This window comes from Falco cherrug, chromosome 4, assembly GCF_023634085.1.
Source record: "Falco cherrug isolate bFalChe1 chromosome 4, bFalChe1.pri, whole genome shotgun sequence".
NCBI lineage: Eukaryota > Metazoa > Chordata > Aves > Falconiformes > Falconidae > Falco > Falco cherrug.
The window spans coordinates 72,975,409-72,989,560 of NC_073700.1; the positions used below are offsets into that span (position 1 = coordinate 72,975,409).

At 43.0% G+C, this 14,152-nt stretch overlaps 1 protein-coding gene across 2 annotated transcripts in view; it reads left to right on the top strand.

Annotated features, from left to right (window-relative positions):
* Positions 1-490: 490 nt before the first annotated feature.
* ST8SIA6 (ST8 alpha-N-acetyl-neuraminide alpha-2,8-sialyltransferase 6) overlaps positions 491-14,152 on the top strand; it is a 36,575-nt gene continuing 22,913 nt past the window's right edge. Inside the window, exons 1-3 of one of the 2 annotated variants that reach the window (XM_055708059.1) lie at positions 491-1,001; positions 1,289-1,384; positions 11,099-11,197. In XM_055708059.1, coding sequence (XP_055564034.1) covers positions 907-1,001; positions 1,289-1,384; positions 11,099-11,197 — 290 coding nt within the window. In that variant the 5' untranslated portion in view covers positions 491-906. Of the gene's footprint in view, positions 1,002-1,288; positions 1,385-11,098; positions 11,198-12,441; positions 12,652-14,152 lie in introns of those variants that run through there. The other variant, XM_027800439.2, reaches the window with a different exon arrangement.

The window sequence follows — 14,152 nt, forward strand, 5'->3', positions numbered from 1 at the left end:
CTCCACCACCCCCTCTGGTAATAAAGGCAGCCTAATTAATGGCACCTTGTTACCTTATTAGGTTTCTCATGGCAATGGCTGGCCTTGTGAAAACAATACTAAATGCAACATTACGTAAAATGACACAAACTTACCACTGAAAAATTTCTTTACCAAACCCACTGCAAATAAATCTTCAAAAAAAACCCAACCAAAAACCCAAACCCACAAAACAAAACACATCGACTGTCATTTATAAATAAGATAGCGAGCTATTAAGGCAACCACGACCTCGCTACACCAGCCACGGAGCCGGGCAGGCTGCCCGGGCCTCCTCGGCGGCCCCTCGCCGGGCCACCCTTGCTCCGCGCCTCCCCCGCCCCCCCGGCACCGCGGCCCCCACCAGTTAAAGTTTCCACAGTATTGTAACTCCCTCGGAAGGCAGGGTAGCCGCACCGCCGCCCTGGCTACCGAGAAACGCCCCGAGCGGCCGTGAGGAAAGGCCGCCCAGGTCCCGCCCTCACGCCGCGGCAGCTCGGCGAGCCCAGCCGCTACCCGCCGGCACCGCCGCCCCGGCAGCGAGCGGGCGAACCGAGCCGGCGGCGCCCTGCCGAGCCGGCCCCCGCCCGGTGGCCGCCGTCCCCGGCACCCCGCCCGGGGAGCGCCGCGCCGCTCGCCTGAGGGGAAAGTTTGGCGGGAGGGCTGGCGGGAAGCCGCCCCGGCCCCTCAGGGCGGCCGGCCCCGGCGGGCAGGGCCCCGAGCCGCGGCCGCGGTGGGAGGGGGGGCTGATGGCGGCGGCGCAGGGCTGCGGGCGAGGGGCGGAGCAGAGAGACCCTGTGGCTGCCATGGCCGCCTCCCCCTCCCCGCATCCTGCTTAAATACTATGGGGCGGCCGTAGCTGCGGCGGGCGCCGCTGCCGAGCGCACCATGCGGGCTGTCATCGCCTTGGCCGTGGCGCTGGGCAGCCTGCTGCTCGGCGGCTGCCTCCTGCGCCTGGGCGGCCAGCAGCCCCTCCGCGCCAGGTAGGGCGGCCGGGGGGTCTCGCCCGCCGCGGTGGGGCTGCGGGGCGGGAGAGCCTGGAGCCGGCTGGGGAAGGAGCGGGACGCGGCGAGCCCCCCGCCGGGAGAGGGGCGCGGCGGAGCCCGGCGCGGTGCCCCCCGGCGCGGGCTGGGCTGGGCTGGGCTGGGCTCGGCTCGGCTCGGTTGTCCGCGGTGTGTGAACGATTCGTGGGGAGGAGACCGGCGCTGCTCACGCTGGTGATGTTTAATCACTGGTTTTGACAACTTTGTTTTCCCGTCTTGCTTGCCAGAGGCTGGGAGGAGGACGCGGGAGTAGCTACTGTCACGCCGAAAGTGGTGCGAGCCCTCAGGTCCCCCCTAACGTCCCTTCCTCAGACCGAGAACAGGTACGGGCAGCCTGCCCCCGGTGCCGTGCTGTGCGGCCGTGGGGAGGGGGCTGCAGGAGCGGAGACCTGCCCTTGCTCCCCTTCGTTCTGCCTTTTGTTTTGGCAGCTTCATCAGGGAGCACCGTCGGAGTCTTATTAGACTGAGGAAATGAACATTCACTTTATTGCTAATAAAGGCTCGTAGGCCCTCTTAAATGACAGCTGCCACTCTGCCATTGGTTTCGAGCCCAATAAAATGTTGCGTATAGCAGTTTTGTTAATGTACAGCGCAGAAAGTGCTTGCTGAACGGCATGTTCCAGGTATCTTTTATTCTTTTTCCCAGGAAGGTGGAGCTGGGTAATATTGTTACCAGTTTTGTAACGTGTATTTAGTTAAAAATACCGATTTCTTCTTTAAAATCCATAGGATGAAGGCGAGACATGGTAAGCCTTTATCATGTTGTGTAGCATCTTACTTCATGGGAGACCTTTCGCTTGATCCCATGTCTTGATTTTTTACATCAGTGTAGATCTTTGCTTTACAGCCTCTTATTTTATACTGTGAAGTTTAATATGAAAATAGTTGGTAAAATTAGCTGTGAAACAAATTGTTTCCTACATGCAGGCTTCAATGTTAAAGACTCTGTTTTCATGCTCTTGAGTCTTCACACACTGTAGGAAAACTAATAGTGCAGAAGAGGGTGGTATAATCCACACATGAGATATTACTATGTACGAAGTCATTTGCAAATGTTTTTGCTACTGTTTTACTTTATATGGTCTCATTAACATTGAAATTCTAATAATTATTAGATGTTAATATATATTATGGTCAAAAACACATGATAAAAAATACAAAGAACTTGGGAACTGGGTCTTCCATGGGAACTGTGATGTTCTGGTTACATTGAAATCGATGGTGACAATGCAGTTAACCTTACTGAGGCCACCATCTCACCCCGTGTAGCTGAATTTGAGGCTGAAACAGCCGCAGCTATCAGTACCTAAAGGGGGCCTACAAGACAGCTGGAGAGAGACCTTTTACAAGGGCATGTAGTGATAGGGCAAGGGGGAATGGCTTTGAACTGAAAGAGGGTAGGTTTAGATTAGATATAAGGAAGAAAATCTTCACAATGAGTGGTAAGGCACTGGTACAGGTTGCCCAGAGAAGCTGTGGATGCCCCATCCCTGGCAGTGTTCAAGGCCAGGCTAGATGGGGCTTTGAGCAACTTGGTCTAGTAGAAGGTGTCCCTGCCCATGGCAGGGGGGGTGAAACCAGGTGATCTTTAAGGTCACTTCCAGGCCAAACCATTCCATGATTGCCTAAGTTTTCCCTAAGTGATGTTAGTCGTAACCATTGCAGCATACCCTAACAGTAGGTTTCTTATATGTTTCCGATAAGACTCTTGTGCTTACAGCCTCAAATTTTAGAAGTTTCACAAGCCGTGTTTATAACATCTTTCAAAATTAGAGCGAAACAAAAGGAATAGGAACATTTGCAGAATTCTAATTGCAGTTACTTGCTTCTAGCCTGCTTCTCTTTCCTGCGCTCATTTTTTCCCTTCCTGCCTTTTTTTCCCCTTCTTTTCCATTCCTTATAATTTACTGCTTTTGCAGTATGTTCTCTGTTCTGCTTTGGTTTTTGTGGCTGCCACTCTGTTCTCCTCTGCTCTGTTTTGTGTTACGTCTGTGGTTCCCCCCTGCCCCGTCTTGTCATATTCTTCCTTTTCCCTGCTAGTTTCTGAGCTGCAGTCTCCTTCCACTCAGCTCTGTGTACTAAACCATGGAGTAAAATTGACTAGAAATGCTGGCAGAGAGCACTTCAGAGAACAGTCTAGCTACTTCCCATCTGTTCTTAGTACACTCACAACTGGAGCAAAAAAAGTGGAAGCAACACATACCAAAGAGGGCTGAAAATCCATTGCACGTATGGGTCAGTTTTTAATCTCTGTAATATGGCAAGTGAGCATGAAATTTTAAATATATGCTTTTCCTTAACCTACTTGGAGGATTTTCGCACCAGTTTGGAGCTAGTTTTGATCAACATGAAATTGTATTTTTTCATAACTAAGTGACTGCAAAAGGGTGACAAGTAAATTATTAATCAAAGAAAGTTTCATTTCACTCTAGCTTCTGTAACTGTAGTGTCTTCGGAGGGATGGCTTACTGGCTGAATCCAGGAGAGGATGTTCTTTCTCACCTGAGTAACTGTGCTCAGTAAGCTAGCCTGACAGGAGTTTGTGGTGCATGTTTGGCATACGAGGAAGGAGAGAGAGCTGCTGGACTGACCAGGAGCTGTTACTTAATCCAGTGAGCAGCTGGACTGGGCAGGGAGCCGTGCTGGAGGGGGTTGATCCAGGCAGCAGCTGGACTGGGCCTGGCTGAGGGCCATGCTGGAGAGATTTGATCCAGAGAGCATCTGGACCCATTCAGGAGATTCAGACCAGTCCCTCAGTGATGGAGATGGATAGTCTGGTCAATAGGAATTAGATGCCAGTTTGCAGTGGGGTTTTGCTGCAGTGTCCGTGAGTATAGCAAAAGGACAGAAGAGTCCCTCATTGAAATAGGTTGTACAGAGGTTAGTGAATTTTTGAGTTGGTTGAGACTACATTACTATGTTGATATGTAACACTAGGAGCAATCTTTTGGTGCTGTGTCACTGATGGCAGTGTCCTTTCCTGTGTAAGAGGATGTGCACGGGTGTTAGGTTAGACTCTGATTGCTTCGTAAGTTTGATGTGTTTTTTCTGGAAAGTTAAGATTTCTTAGCAACTTTGGTGGGAGGATACAGGAATGGGAAAAGGAAAAAAAAGCTGGGTGCTATCCTTCTTGAACTCAAGTGTAAGTAAACTGGACAATCTTCTGAATCGCAAGCTAATCTTTCTTCTTATCATGATTTCCTTTGCTGTTGGAGGTGTATTTGTAACCAGACATCTCCTGAAGAGTCTTTAAGGCCCTATTACTCTGTTGCCTCGCAATATTGAAAGTTAATCTGTTCCTTTACTTTGAGTAATTCTTTTAAAAGGATGAAACCAAAGGATGAAAGGTAGAAAAGCTGGGGATTGGTTCAGACTGTCATAGATATTTAGGCAGCTGTTATGCACAGCAAGATTTCATTAGATGGCGACCAGGCATCGAAAGTTCTCTGAAGATCTGTGTCCTAGTAAGTAACCTTGAAGATGTGGTTTGTCTCTTGCAGGACATTCTTACCACTTTTTCTTGTTAAGTGTTAGATAACTCGAACAATGTGACTGCCTCTACAGTGTGACTTCCAGTTTTTGTCTTTGGTTTAAATCACTGCCTACTGTGCCTGTTAGTAAGGTTTCTTACTAAACAAAAGGCCATTGTTGTTAAGAGTGTTCTAGCAGTCCCCACATTTATTCATGGAACCAGTATAATTTGCACTGCAGTACTACGGTTCTCTGGCAAATCCTCATGTCTACACCTCATACCATCATCTCAGTTTTTAAGCTGTAACTGCAGGTACAGTTTAAACTTGCTTAAGACAACAGTACAACCAAAAGAAGTAGCCTTGCACTTTTCCAGCCTTTAGACACTTAGTCCTCCCTCCCTCCCCAGCTGTGTTTGTGCCAGCATATTTTTTTGTGTAGTCACAGCATTAATAGCAGAATAGAGGGTTTGGTACTGCTAATGCTTATCAGGGGAAGGTGACAATAATAACAGGAGCTAGGTAGTCTGTTATGAGGCCTGGGGTGTGCTGTGTTAAGCTTGGGCAGAAGTTCTAGCTCCTTTTGTACTGCCCAGGAATATACAGCAGATAAATAATGCCAGCTCCTACAAGAGAAGTGAAAATAGTTTTGTCATGCACTATTTATATGTACTTTATATACAAGTAATAACAAGGCAGTAGTATCCTGAAGAACTGACCACCACTGCGCTGTTACTCCGTGTTGCCAATTTTATGGCATTCGCTTACTATTTCCCTACCTTAGTCTCTGTATTTTCAGGTCTGAGGCAAGCCCAATGCAGGGACTATTGGGGTAAATGAGCAGTGGTAGGAAGTGATTGCAGGGCTGTGAGTAAACAAGTTAGTATTAATACAGTGTTCTATAGTGTTGGTTTCGCCAATTCCTCTCTGAGCAGCAGATCTTTATGCAGGCCTAGGGAATAAACAACTATACTTAATTAACTATGCTACAGAGATCTGTGCATTCTGTCTCCTGTCAAAATATTGCATTCTGGCAGGCAGAAGGGGAAGAAGAGACAGGCTATTACCACGATTATGAACAGGAGCTCAGTATATTGCACAAATAATTTGCTACAGTTTAGATTGGTCAGCACTGTTGGCCACTTCACTGATTTTACTGCTCCCTTAGTATTTTTTCCCCTTCATTCCCAAGTGATGCATGCAGACATATTTTAGGAGCACATTCTGAACACATGCCTCACGTATTAGTTCTGTCTAAATGAATAGGTGTTCAGCTGAAAGCTGCTGCCAGGACCCATTTATGTTCTGACAGTGGTGAAAGGTTTCCCAGCCTCTTTCTGTTTACTTGGTCCGAGTGAAACTGCTCTGTCATTCTGTCTATCATGTACTATTGTAACATCATTTTAGAGTAAGTACCTTATTCTTTTCACTTTACCCAGCATGAAACTCCCAGTGTTGCTTGTCATGTTACCTGTCATGCGGTTTATGGATTTTAAAAATAAAAAGTATCCAATCTTGTGTATAACTGGTGAAGAGCACCAGAAGATCTTCCAAATAATTTCAAAACGCAGCTTGTCTTAAAGACCTGATTTAGCACTGCAAAACCTCCATGGGAACTTGAACAAGGCTAGTAGGATCAGTCTCTTTCTTGGTTACTGTGATTAATGTTACAAGACAAATTCTTACTTCTGTGGTTTGATAAAACCATTTTTATAGTCCATTTCACCAAGCATTTAAATTGTATATTGACTTATTAAATTGTTGCAAACCTTAAAAACATCACCATATTCTTATCATAGATTAATTTGAAAAAGTGTCAAGGATAGCACTTAAGAGCATCCTTCCTAGGCAAGTGTGGCTTACAGGTTTTTAATAGTATTCAACTAATAGACTATGACATTCAAATATAAATTAGTCTCTTCAAGGGAGAGAGATTAAGACAGAAGGTATTCACAATCGGGATAAAGCTGTTCAGTGCCACTTTGGTAGAAGGATATAAGAGCACAATTCTGCATGCAGAAGTTACCCTTTTTAGCTGGAGATGCTCAGCTGGAACAGGGTTCAGAGGTCCTGTACTGCTTCAGGCAGACAAGAGCAGGATGCTGTAGAAAAAGTGCAACAATTAATTCTACTGGGCATGGGGTGGATAAAGGCAATGAGTGGGATTTTTCCTTACCTTCAGTGTGAATTTAACTGTTGCTGAAATTAAAGGTGAAATTATTGTTACTTTCAGTGCTGCCAACAGTCTAGTTCTGATCTCTTTTGAAAATCTCATGCCACATTCTTTCAGTTGTTTCCAGCTGATTTTGCAGGAATTCTGGAAGATTGGCCTTTCAGTCTTGGGCATATCTTTATGTTATGGTATAATTCCAGCACTGTTTCCTTTTTCTGTTTGCTTATTCCCACCACCTCCACCCCCTGTCCTTTTTTTCATCCATCCTTTTACGTCCATCCATTTTCCAACTCTGATAACTGTTTGGGGTTGAGTTTGGTTTTGGTTTTAAAGGGCTTCCCTTTTCCTTTACTCTCTGTGCCACTGCTCCCCCAGAACTCCATGTTAACTGAGGCATCTGTCTGTCTGGTGATTCCCTGCACTAAGGCTCCCTGTAGTCTCAGGACTTGAATGCTACAGGTGCAGCAAAAGGGGCCATGGACTTTCCATGTAGTTTCTCTATTTCTTACTCTAAAGGTGGGTGTACTCTAAAGGTGGGTGTAATCCTTGTCTTACAGAATTTTACACTTTAAGGAACTGCTGTTTTCCTGAGAGCAAGATAGAGAATGGCAACGTGCTGATAAATATGGCACATGGTCTTAATCTACTGTGGATTTATTAAAGTACAGATGGTGTACTTTCTGAGTTCCTAGAATTACCATAGGAAGTATGTGGTCTTCAAGCTGTTCATATATGATTAAAAAAAACCCCTGATTTTCAGATTTTGGCCAGTGAGGCTGGCTTTGAGAACATCTAAGCTCTAGGGAAAATGCAGCAGAAATTTCCCTGTTTCATCAGTTTTATGAGTTCAAGCCAACAGAATATAATATGGTTTCCACTTCAAGTTCTCATCTGTCTTAAGAGTTTGCAAAATTAGTTGAATGTAGCCTAATATCTGTATTGTTAGGCATGTTACCTGATTTTATTACAGAAGTTTTAGTGCAGTTCTAAGTATTGAATAAAGACTGTGATCCACTAGGTCAGGTAAATTCATTTAGTGGTAAATGTTGCCTAGCATAATTGTCCTGAGTGATCAGAAATCTAATTCGAGTCTAATGTCTGCACAAGTCTGCGATGAATAATGCAGCAGAAGTCTGAACTGCCCCTTGCACACCCCTTTTATCTGAATGCAAAAATGTTTCACTCATGAAACAGAGGCCAATCTGACAGTTAAACAGAAAGTCAGAAATTTAACTTTGGCCAGCGAACCATAGTTTTGCATGTCTCACAAATAAATAGTTTTGGTTTTGTGTCTTTTTGCACCATATAAAGAGTGTTGAGTAAATTTGGTGTGGAAAAAGCCACAGAAGCAGCATGTTGGTGATCTATTTTGTGCTTGCATTATATGGATAAAGAATTTGGATTAAAATTCATGTCTGGTTTTCCCCACAGTTGTGCCATTTTCACCAATCTTTACATGAAAGGGAAGGAAAGACTTCTCATTCCTTTTTTCTCCCCTTGATGGCTGTAAAAGTGATTGTCAGGATTTAATGACAAAACAGAACAGGGATTTATTTTGCTCATTCTTTTTTACCTGACTTCTTCCTTTTTTAATTTTTCAAGTCTTTAAAATGTGTGCATAAAAAGCATTTACATATTAAAAAATGGCACAACTTCCCTCAGTTGATCTTAGTGCTGTGAATTTAAGACTAAAAGTCTGTTGAGTAAAGCTTGTATTTGGTTGAGAGAATATTTATTCAGTGCCCCGCTGATCTCAGGACATAAATTAATAGGAAGCTGTAAGGACCTTGCTATGATTTTCTGCACAGAGCTGAAACCTACTTGTGAAAGAACGTTGGTTCTCCAATGCACCTCACAGGGAGCTGATCAAACTTAACCGCCTACTCTGACTTGGTCTTCCCGGCAGGCTGCGTGTGTTAAAGGTCTCCTCTGACCAGCTGTGGCTCAGAAGGGCTGGGGCCACATCTCCAATCCATATCCAGCATTTTGATTTTTAGTTGTAATGAAAGACTTACTTGCAGCAGTAACATGCACTTGGCTTATGATATCAGTAGTTCTTTTTTTAAGGTTCTGTTTATGCAGCTAAGCTTTGCCTGTAGCCATTTCTCTTACTTTAAGCTGCAGCTGCAGAAGAATCATTTGAGCTTACTGAGTTAAAGAAGCAAGAGAGAGGAAACATGATTTAGTGCTAACTAAATCGGTTCGGGAACTGGTGTTGGGTTCTTTTATGAAAGGGTCCACCTGGTTCTTTGGTGTAGACAGAACAATTCAGACCAAGCTGCAATAAACCCGTGTGCATAAATGATGCGGGCAGAATATTTGCTGGATCTGCTGCGTTGTATGCTCTGAACTGTGCGCTCTGAGAGCCTTCTGCCCTCACATTTGTATGTCACTCCTTGAAAAAGAATTAGATAAGGAGCTGTATGCAAATTCAGCCTAGGAGTTCTCAGTAGGTAGTGCCAGCTGTTACTCTTTATTAAAGTCACTGCAGAACTGAAAGGACACAGGTCTATGTTCTTACCATTGCCCTCAACAAGAGAGATGCAGACAACATACTTCCTTGGGGGCACAGAGTATATGCTGGGAAGAAATTCTTGATGTTGGAAAGAACAGGAGAGAGCTGATCTCTGCCTTCTGCAGCCTATGTCCTGGGTGATGCGCTCCTATGGAGTGACTGATTCACTAGAAAATTCACAGGCAATAGAAAGAAGGAAAGGTGCTTTATTCCTTTTCCTCTCCTGTCATAGCTATGAACATGCCATCTGTTCAATACCAAAATAAGCATTTATTCTGCTTTTTCTTCTTTGGTCAGTCTTCTTATTCAAATTGTTTAAGATTTTAGTTAAGAAGAGAAGGCTCAGAGGAGACCTTATTAATAACTGAAGGGAGGGTGCAAAGATGGTGGAGACAGGTTCTTCCTAGTGGTACCCAGTGACAGGATCAGAGGCACCGGGCACCAACTGAGACACAGGAGGTTCCCTTTGAACAACAGGAAACACTTTTTCACTGTAAGGGTGACTGAGTACTGGCACAGGTTGACCAGGGAGCTTGTGAAGCGCCCACCTTTGTAGATATTCAAAAGCCGTCTGAACGTAGTCCTGGGCAGCTGGCTCTAAGTGGCTCTGCTTGAGCAGGAGGCTGGACCAGCTGATTTCCAGAGGTATCTTCCAACCTCAGCCACTCTGTGATTCTGTGATTTGAAATGCCATCTTTCCCAAGTAAAAGCTTCAAAATCAGCTTGGCAGAAACCATGTTGATGAGTGGTCTCCATGTTTTAACAGGTGAAGGCAATGGAGTTTTGGTCCTTGTTAGTAAAAGGAATGATGGATCAGAAGCAGAGTTCATTGTGTCCACAGCTTTTCTCTTTGTGTGTGAGTGCCTCTGTACAGAGATGGCTCAGTTGGTCTGTGTTTCTAAGAACAGCATGGGTTCTGTTTACTGCTGCAGCTCACACCCAGGAGCGAATGACACAGCATCTGTGTCTTCTGTATTTCTAGTTCTGGTTGCAGTGTCAAAGTGCTCTGTAAGTACTGAATCAGTGGAAAGAGCCCCAGAGGAACAGGGCAGGGGGGGGCAGGGAAGAGGGAAGGATGGTGAGAAGCAAGGAAAATCAAAATGCTGGAGGAAAAAAACTTTGTGGTAAATGACAATACAGCAGAAGGTTGATGACAGAAGAGGGTGATGGTATGAGATTGAGCCTAGATACAGGGTGAACTGAGGTGAATGGAGTAAGACCTTGGTATCTCAGTCATTTACTAATTTACATCTCGGTCATCTACTGGAACTGACAGAGCAAGAGGACCACACAGGTGTTTGGTGAAATTATGACAACAGGAATTAAAGATGACTGGTACTTGCCTTGGTTCCTTTTACAAATATTTATTCTCACTATGTAAATAAAGAATAAACAAGGGAGGAAGTACAGTAAGTTAAGGCACAAGTACAAAGATCCATTTCACCTGTGGTGTTTCCTGTACATATTATATTGGCTCTGAATATTGCATTTCATCAACAACTTTAGGAAATCACATCTGCTAAGTATTTTGCTGGTGAATATTTTACATACCTTCAAAACATAATGTTCAAGAGGCTTCCCATTTAATTTCTTTTTTTCCATTGCATTTTCTGATTACAGTGTAAAGCAGAAAATATAATTCAGACTATAAAACAGGGTTACTTTAAAGAATCAAGGATTTTATAGTTGCTAGCAGCAAACTCCCCTTTTATACAAAAGCTTCACAATAAAAGTCAATAAGATTTCTTCGGTAATATTTTCAGCTAAATCGACGATTATTAATCTTACTGTCATAGCAAAGTAAATGTGACAGTATTATCAGAATATGTTCTGTCTTTTAAAGTTTGTTGCTTTTTCTCCCTCCCTCCCTTTATAACAGAACAACTGTTAATAAAAATGGAATTTACCAGTTTGAACAGGCTTCCAAATGTAAGGCGATTCAGGACAACATTTTGTCATCATCTGTCAAGAAGAAAAGGTAGGTGTTAACTGTGTTTTCTGCTTTGTTGTTTTTTTGTTGTTTTTTTTTTTTAATGGAAGAGTAGAAGATTGCCCTCTTTACATAATTCTTGATGATATTAATGTGGAGCTATACAACAGGAAACAGAAATTGTTCAACCAGTGTTTGCCTGCATTTTTTCTTCCACATGAATAGATTTATTCGAGGTTGGATTTAACTTTTTTTTATTTTCACAATGTAAGCCAAGAAGATTTCTCCTTGCCAGTTAGCAACATTTTATTCCAAGATATTCACAAAAAGGTTGAACAGAATCTGTGATGTATAATTTCATTCTTGAGCGTCTTTTTCCTGATTGGTGAACACTCTTACTATGAGCAACCTCAGTTAATGGATTCTTTTCAGCATATTCACTAGAATAAGTATGGAAATGAACTAGTATAAAAACCTGCTAATTGATTGCACTCATCATAATAACCAGGCATAGGAAACTATTAATTCAATTTTAGATACATTGAAAAAACACCCCAAATTAATTTTGGGTTTCAACTTGCTGTTCTGCCTTTTCCTGATGTGGAAAGAGATACTTAGTATCAGCCCTGCTCGAATTCCTTGCCATTTTCTAAAGTGAAAATGGGAGGAGCAGCCCATTGCTTTTGACATGTAGCATTTTGCCTGTAGGGGTGCACCAATAAATAAAACATTGTAAATAAGAAGGGCTTCCCATTAAGACTGAGTTCCAGCTTAAAATTAATTCTGTGCCATGGTGTCTTTAAAATTGGAATCCCCACCCCCACCTCCATTTGTGAAGAAAAGATAAATAGAATGTGAAACAAAAGCCCTGCTAAAAATAATTATGTGCCTTCCCCCTTTCAAAGGACTGGAAAAGTAAATTTTTTCCTGAACACAAAACCAACATTAAATCATGATTTTAACAGTTCTTCTATCTTTTCTGCCCCTTCTCACTTTCTCATTGTGTTTTAAGGTCTTTCAGCTGCTTTTAAGTCGCTGTATTCCCAGCGTTCTGTCTTTATTCTTAATTCTTTTTTTTTTCTTCTCTATAACCTACTCCCACCAATATTCCACTGCATCAGCAACACTACCATTGAAGTATTTATTCTTCTGAAGGGTGGTAGACCACTATGTTGCTGATGTGCTGCTAGTGTTAGCTGAAACAGGGACTGGCAAAAAGAGGTCAGAGAATAAAGTTGACTGAAAAATTTAATAATTAACACAAGAGGAGGTCAACCAGTCACTGTATTGCTTCCAAAATCCAGTTTAGCAATATAAATGCTGTTATTTATCCTGTGTGTTATGAGGTTGTACTGGCTGCAGCAATGCCGACATGCTCTTCATATCTAGAATGTTTTGGAGCTGAGATTGTAGGAGAAACTTCAGGAGGTGTGATACCGTTATTCTGTGGCTAAAAAGAAAGGAGCTGCACCATTTAATGAGGCAGAAGATGAATTGGACAGGTAGGAAGAGAAACTGATGCTTGGAACAAAGGAGCAAGGGATTGCTTTGTGGTATGAATATTGCAACTCATTGTCCTTCACTGAGAGGAGCTGCAGCAATCTTTGCTGCTTTTTCAAGGTGTGACCCACAGGTATACAAATGCTTTATATTGCAGTTCTAGAGTTTCAGGGACATTCTGGACACTCTTGCCTCTTAAATTGGCAGAAAGGGGGAAAAAATACTATTGTAAAGCTTGTCAAATGATTTGATAGTAAAAAAATGCTATGTAAGTGGGAAGTTATTGTTATAGCAGGTATGTGCTGGTGCTGATAAAGAGCCTGAAATGCTGAGTTTTGCTGGCAGTTTTCCATTTTTATTCTAGAGCAAGCCTTGTGCACACTCTCCTGAGGGCTTTAAAAACTGATAGTTGTTTTTGTAGTATTTAAGTGTCCGAAGGCAAAAGGGATCTTCCTTTTCTCTTGCATTTCCTGCCACTTTTTCTTTATATTTGTTTCTTTTTTGAGCATAAGCTGTCAAGTAGGAATATCTTTTTTCATTCCTGCTGCTCATTTTTTCTTCTAATTCTAATAGCTTTTTTAAAGTAGATGTTTAGTTTTAGCAAGTAACCAGTGGGCCCGCATCTGTGTCTCCGTTGTGACATTTTACCTATTGCCTCCCTAGTATCTCAACACTTCTGTCCTTGCTGTTGTCCTTTAGATATCTGCCAAAAATTAGAAGATACTTATACTTTGTCAGTGTCTCAACTGTGCATAATAATTCCACCTTAGCTACTGCAGTTAATGTAGAAGGTCACAGAGTACCTGACAAGTACTACAGGCAAAAAAAACCCCCTTTCAGGTGTTATTTGTCAGCAAGGCTTATATAGTATAAATGAGTTTCCTACAATAGCAAGTTATTATAATGGTTGTGGTGCAGGTGGCAGACAAAAACAGAATGAAGCATGTTTCATTCACTATTCTCAGCACTGTAATTATTTTCTTTTCCACGTATTTTAATAGTTCAATTTACCTGAGCTTTTTTTAATCTTAATAATAAACCCCTTTTAGCATTAGTGAATATGTGCTGTAAACTCCTGGGTGCCAGTGGAAATCTATGTATTGTCCCAGCTCTTTAAAATGGAACGGAGGAGAAGAGGATTGTCTGGTTGCAGCAGGCCATGAAATGATACCCTGATGGCCTTCTGGACTGATTCCATTGGAGGAAAGAGTCCATAAGGCTCCTTTAAAGCAGTAAATGCTAATATAGGCTTTTTGAGAGGAAAACAAAGCTTTCTGGGCTGTAAACCCAGCTGCAGCAAATCCCCCAACTTCTCTTTGGGTCTTAAAAAAAAAAAAAAAAGTATGGGAATATTGTCTGTATTCGAGTAGAGTTTGGTTCCTGGAAGCCTTGCATCGCTGTGAGCAGATGTGGTGGCTGCCTTGCAGCACTGCCACTGTTGGGAAGCTCGTGTCCCCCAGCACATGCTGCTGGGATGTCTGCTGCTTGTGGTGCTCTGCTCAG